This window comes from Hydractinia symbiolongicarpus, chromosome 5, assembly GCF_029227915.1.
Source record: "Hydractinia symbiolongicarpus strain clone_291-10 chromosome 5, HSymV2.1, whole genome shotgun sequence".
Classification (NCBI taxonomy): domain Eukaryota; kingdom Metazoa; phylum Cnidaria; class Hydrozoa; order Anthoathecata; family Hydractiniidae; genus Hydractinia; species Hydractinia symbiolongicarpus.
Genome location: NC_079879.1, coordinates 14,362,001 through 14,368,245, shown reverse-complemented (window position 1 = coordinate 14,368,245; position 6,245 = coordinate 14,362,001). Strand labels below are relative to the sequence as shown.

Genomic DNA, 6,245 nt, shown 5'->3' with positions numbered 1-6,245 from the left:
GTGAAAACAAAACAAAGGGTGAGAAGGATAAGATAAAGAAAATTTGAATAACTGAGCAAACTTCTTTTAACAATATAATGTTACTAGCCGTTAACCCGTGGAAAAATCCACGGGGTCGCCCGTCCTTTATATCACGTATTTCGTGCTTCCGTAATACGACGTTTTTCTCGCAGACAGACCGACAAAATACGGCTATTATTAAAGAGACTAGCCGTTAGCCCGTGGAAAAATCCACGGGTTCGCAACAAAGTGGATAAAAATATATCGCATTTGATATTCGTGTTTCCGTAGCATGATTTTTTAACTCAGCGGGGGATCCGCGCAGAGACAGACAGACGGAATACGGCTATTATTAAAGAGACAATCAGTATGTAAATGTTAAAAAGAACGCAAACTAAGATTCATGACTTGTCGCTTCCATAACTGAGTCCAAGAGCGAGGCACCAAGATCATGAAGACTTGTCACACTACCAATAACATCTCTACAATAATAACGATAAAAGGTAGAATCCCTACTCCAAGTGCCATACTTTATAATGACATCTAGAGGTACCCCGGTAATTTTTGCTTTACTCCCAGAGGCTGAACGACAGCTGCCTGGGGAAAAAACACTGGTATCAATACCGGCTGAGGTCATAGCTGATTTTATCCATCTTGATAGTGTATCCTTAGAGGCAGCATGATGAGGTTTCCCAAAAGTTACAAAAAGCGGAGCAATTTCCTTAGATATCAATTGTTCTCTTTTTGACAGGTAGGCTTTGGTACATTGGAGTGGGCATAAATCTGGGTCAGAAGGGAATGCCCTGTACATCAAGGTCCTATCAGTCTTTTTAGGCCGTGTTGTTTTAAGCAAGCCAGGTAAGTGACATAGCATCACATCGTCTGTCAAATCTATATACGGAACAGATATATTATGGACACTGTGAACTCTTTGACCTGCTAAAATAGTAAGGAGACAAGCCAGCTTGATGTTAATATCCTTAAAGGATAAATCTTTGTTAGGACTAAGAGACTTTAAATAAGTCAAAAGAACATTTGTATCCCATATTAAAGAGTATTTGGGGGTACTTGGTCTTATATTAAAAACTCCTTTTATAAAACGACTTATCAATGGATGCTCTGAAAGAGAACTGTAACCACTGATTGAAACAACTGAAGCAATAGCACTTCTAGTTGTACATAAAACACTATATCCAGACCCACCTTTGAATAATTCAGTAAGGTGTATTAACACATCTTTCACATTTGGATGATAGGGATCAATCGACCTCCCAGTGCAATTAACTGCTAACTTAAGGTCAGCAACAACAAGGTCTTTACCTACCATTGTTTTCTCCCTTTGTACCCTTTGTACTTCAGGGTTTGAGTGTACCTTCTCAGGGAGTGGTTTCGATCTTTTGAGAAGGTCTTCTCGTTTTTTGACTGGTTATACTTTGCAGAGGAGGAATAACTGGAGGATGGCTGTTTGTAATTTTTAAAATTATTTTTTGAATATGGTGTAGATGGTCGTGAGAGCACTTTACTAGTTTCCTCCTCATCTTGCAATGATTGGATTCTTTTGTCCAAATCATCTCCAAACAGCAACAAGTCTTCTTCAGACACATCCTTTGCCAATCCTTTTAGGTGAGGCATTGCACCGATTAATCCGACTCTTCGATACTGATTTAGCTGCTGGTTGGCGTTACCGATTAGACAAAGAGCATCTTTAGCCAAATTTAATAAAATGGATGGTTCTATTACAATAAGGTTTCCTTGTTTGGGTGCCTTAATAATTTGGTCTGCCAATTGTAAGATATGCACTTGGCTTTTCGAAACAGTGGTTTGCAGTTTCTGCAATACCAGATCATTTGATCTTTTGCTGTCTGCCTTGGCCCATATAGGTTTATTGCAGCTCTTTACAGACAAAAAACGGCAATTCGTGGGAATTTGGACTTTTTCTAGTCTGCCTTTCAATTTTTCATTGGTAAGTTTCTTCGACCACATGAGTTTAGCCATAGATGCTAAAGGTGGAGCTACTTCTGTGCCAAAGGAGTCCTCATCGTTATACTCTTTGATGAGGTCAGACCAGACATCTTGGTCTGGGTCCTCTAACTGGTTGTCTTCTTGCCCCAGCATTTCATTCATTAAACCATCATACAATTGGTTGGATGCTGATGTACTTATGGCATCAACATCTTTTTTACTAGGCCTCCTAGTAGAAGAACTAGATTCTACATGACTGAGGCAAGTTTCTGCTGATGAAGACCTGGATCTTTTCCTTCCTCTAGGGTGATCTGCAGATATGGAAGCATTTGCTTCATTTTGTTTATCTGCACCATGACTTAGACCAGGAGAATTGTCTCCACTGCGGTCCACATGGAAGTTATTATCATTGTTTAAAACATCGGCTCGGAGGCTGTTCAAGGAAGTAGAAAATTTTTCTCCTAGGGCTGTGATTGCTTCCAGCTGCTGTTGTTGCATGGCTGGAAGGAGCTTAGTTAAAAAATCCATTGGAGTTTCTAACACTATGGGTTCACCACCTTCTTTTGGAGCTGAGGTGTCTGCTATTTTGATTGCAGCTCACCATAAATTTTAGATCTATAGCAGTAAGTAAATAAATAAAATTATATAAGAGAAGGAATAAATATAATTCTCTACTACTTATGGAAAAATAATAAAATATAGCTAGCTATAGAAAAAGAATTAAAAACGGATTAGCATAGCTGAAGTTTACCAATCGCAAACACCAACAAATCGCACACGTCCTTCACCTTCAGTAAGATTTGGGAAATGAACTGCTGAGGATTTTGGGTTATCGAGCTTCGCTCTCATACTCTGCTTGCGCAGAAGATTGGGAAAGGTCTCCAATGCCGATTGATCGGAACAAAAAACGCGAAGAATTAATTGAAGTAACGACGAAACATCATTTTCACAGTTTATTGGATAAAAATGGTTAAAAGAGGTCATAAGCAACCATCGTCATCGAATTCAAGAATTGATAGTGTTGAGCAGAGTCAAGAGACTTTTCCATGTATGAAATGTCACCGAAAGTTTAAAACATATAGAGGTTTGGTACAGCACTTGAAGTATTGTAAAGTGTTGACACAGAACATTGCACAAACACAACAGGATACAAATCAACAACGTAACGTAGACGCAACTTCATCTCAACATCATTTTGCTGATGCTCCAGAGAAGTTTTGTTGGAGTAATGTTAAAGGAAGTGAAGCAGTCAATGACATCGAGGAATGTTACAGCAGAATTGTTTATTGGAAACGAAACTTGTTTATGCTGCCTAATGGAAACGCAGGTAAATCCTACATACGTGAGACCACAAGATTGCTCAATGCGTGGATTGAAAACACACCTTTAAGAGCTATAGCATTAAAAGCTATACATATCATGCCTGCTCTGCTGCTGCAAAAACCATCACAAGCATCGAAATCTAAGGAGCACGTAGAAGCATTAAACAGACGTCTAACACAATGGTTTAAAGGAGATTTTATGAGCTTAATGGATGAGGCACAGACGATTCAAAGCCGACTACCTAAAGTAATAAAAAAGCAAGATATTGCAGTTATTTCAAGGAAGTTCCGGAACCATATGCAAAAAGGAGATGTTCATAAAGCGATTAATGTGGTGACGAACAATATGTCTGGAGGAATACTTCCTTTGAATGACGAAACTCTTGAAATGCTAAGACAAAAACATCCTGAAGGAAGTGAATCATACGAAGACACGCTGATACAAGGTCCGATCAAATCAGTTAATGCCGTTGTATATGACGTCATTGACGAAGACATGATAATGCGAGCAGCGAAGACAACAAAAGGCGGCTCCGGACCATCTGGAATGGATGCGAATGGATGGATCAAAATCATAGCGTCTAGAGTTTATGGCGACACTGGAACAGATTTATGGAAAGCGATAGCTAAGTTTACAAGAAGACTTTGCCATGAAGAAGTAAACGATAATTCTTTAGAGGCGTATTTAGGATGTCGTCTTGTGCCTTTAGACAAGAACCCTGGTCTTAGACCTATCGGAGTAGGAGAGGTTTTAAGACGCATTATTGGAAAAGCCGTGATGTACGCATCAAAGAATGATGTTATTGAATCTTGTTCAAAAATTCAAATGTGCTCCGGTCATGAATCTGGGTGCGAAGCTGCTATACATGCAATGAAAGATGCATACTCTAGTGAAGAAGCCGAATGTGTCTTATTAGTTGATGCTGCAAATGCCTTCAATAGCTTGAACCGTAGTGCAACACTTCATAATACCAAGATCATTTGCCTGATTCTAGCAACATACATCAACAACTGCTACATAAAGCCTGCGAGACTTTTTGTGATTGGTGGAACTGAACTGAGTTCAAGAGAAGGTACCACTCAAGGTGACCCGTTGGGGATGGCCATTTACGCAATAGGACTCACACCATTACTTGATAGAATGAAAGACATTGCTGATATTGATATGAAATTGGTAGCTTTTGCTGATGATTTTTCCACCATTCGGAAATGGTGGGACGAGCTCATTGTGGAAGGCCCAAAATTTACCAACCACAGCCAAAGAAATCATGGCTAATTGTGAAAGATAAGAACATTGAAGGAGCAAAAACACACTTCAAAGAAACAAATATCCAAATTACATGTACAGGAGAACGACATCTCGGAGCAGTTATTGGCAGTGAGACTTTTCGAAAAGAGTACGTTGAAGACATTGTCGCGAAATGGGTGAAAGAAATCACACTAATTTCAGAAATAGCTGTTATCGAACCACAAGCAGCTTACACATGCTATGTTAGTGGATATCAACATCGCTTCACATACTATTTACGGACCATCCCAGAAATATCATCATTACTGCGACCAGTGGAAAGTGTAATAAGACACCAACTGTTGCCGGCTATTACTGGTGGTCATATTGTAAACGATGTAGAGAGGGAGCTAATGTCTTGCCACCACGTCTCGGGGGTCTAGGAATAAAAATCCTTGAGAATGTTTCTGACACAGAATACGAGAATTCTCGGAAAATGACGACGGAGCTCGTAAATATTCTTCTCAGACAAAATGAAAATGCGAACGAGATCAGCAAAACGAAAAGCCAAATAAAGTCTGAGAGAAATAAAAGCCATCAAAACATTCTGCAAGGACTATTGTCACAAATGGATGAAAGTGCTAAGAGGCAGAACGAAGCAAATCAGGAAATAGGTGCGTCAAAATGGTTGACGACTCTGCCAATAAAAGAGAGTGGTTACTACCTCACAAAGGAGCAGTTTTTCGACGCATTGAGAATTCGATATAACTGGGAATTACCCAGGTTACCATTTGAATGTGCATGTGGCTCAAAGTTTGATCTTGCTCATGCGTTATCCTGCAAAAAGGGTGGGTTTGTCACACAACGTCATAACGAAGTTCGTGATATAACTGCTCAGCTTTTGAAAGAAGTGTGTAAAGACGTACGAATTGAACCGATGCTTGCTCCACTACAAAACGAACGCTTTGACCAGAAAAGTGCGATCACATCCAATGAAGCTCGATTAGATGTTAGCGCACTTGGTTTCTGGATTCCTGGCCAACGGGTATTCTGCGATGTCAGGGTCTTTGACCTTAACGCCCAGAGGTATAGGAACACAGAAATCAAACGTTGCTATGAAAGAAATGAGCAAGAAAAGAAAAGGTTATACAACGAAAGGGTTTTGCAGGTTGAAAATGGTTCTTTTACACCTTTGGTGTTTTCTACACACGGTGGGTTAGGAAGAGAATGCAAGAGATTCTATCAACGTCTTGCTGAGTTGATAGCAGATAAACGTGGTATACCAACGTCTATCGCTACGACGTTTGTCAGAACGAAAATTTGCTTTTCGTTACTCCGATCGACATTGCTATGCCTGCGTGGATCAAGATCATTGCGGCGGGATGTTAACATATCTGATATCGACATGTCTTTGACCAACACACTATCGGAAGTAAGGGAATTCCGATAGCCGAAATAGTATTACATATTATATATTTTGAGCGGCGGTCTCTCGCTATAGAAATAGACCAAAACAAAATTATATAAAATAACGTATGTTTGAATTTTCAAGGTATCAAGCCGAATAAAAGGATGATACTATGTAATTTTATAATTTCTAAATATAATATATAACCGATCAAAAAAAGAAGATTGGGAAATAAAATTGCACTTCTGCTACCATTTATAAAGCCCTTCACCATAGAGCTTTCAAAAGGGTAATAAGTTGTCATGGGCCTCAGTATATTAAATTA

At 39.4% G+C, this 6,245-nt stretch overlaps 1 protein-coding gene across 1 annotated transcript; it reads right to left on the bottom strand.

Moving 5' to 3' along the window:
• Nucleotides 1–360: 360 nt before the first annotated feature.
• LOC130644946 (uncharacterized) lies at nt 361–2,835 on the bottom strand. The gene is made up of 2 exons (XM_057450747.1): nt 1,204–2,835; nt 361–482 (listed from the first exon to the last, which is right to left on the bottom strand). The coding sequence occupies exon 1, from the start codon at nt 2,488–2,490 to the stop codon at nt 1,321–1,323; it is 1,170 nt and encodes a 389-aa protein (XP_057306730.1). The 5' UTR covers nt 2,491–2,835; the 3' UTR covers nt 361–482; nt 1,204–1,320.
• Between the last annotated feature and the right edge of the window lie 3,410 nt (nt 2,836–6,245).

Excerpts from the sequence above, each read along its gene's own strand:
- LOC130644946 (XM_057450747.1), bottom strand. The coding sequence starts at position 2,490 with ATGGATTTTTTAACTAAGCTCCTTCCAGCCATGCAACAACAGCAGCTG.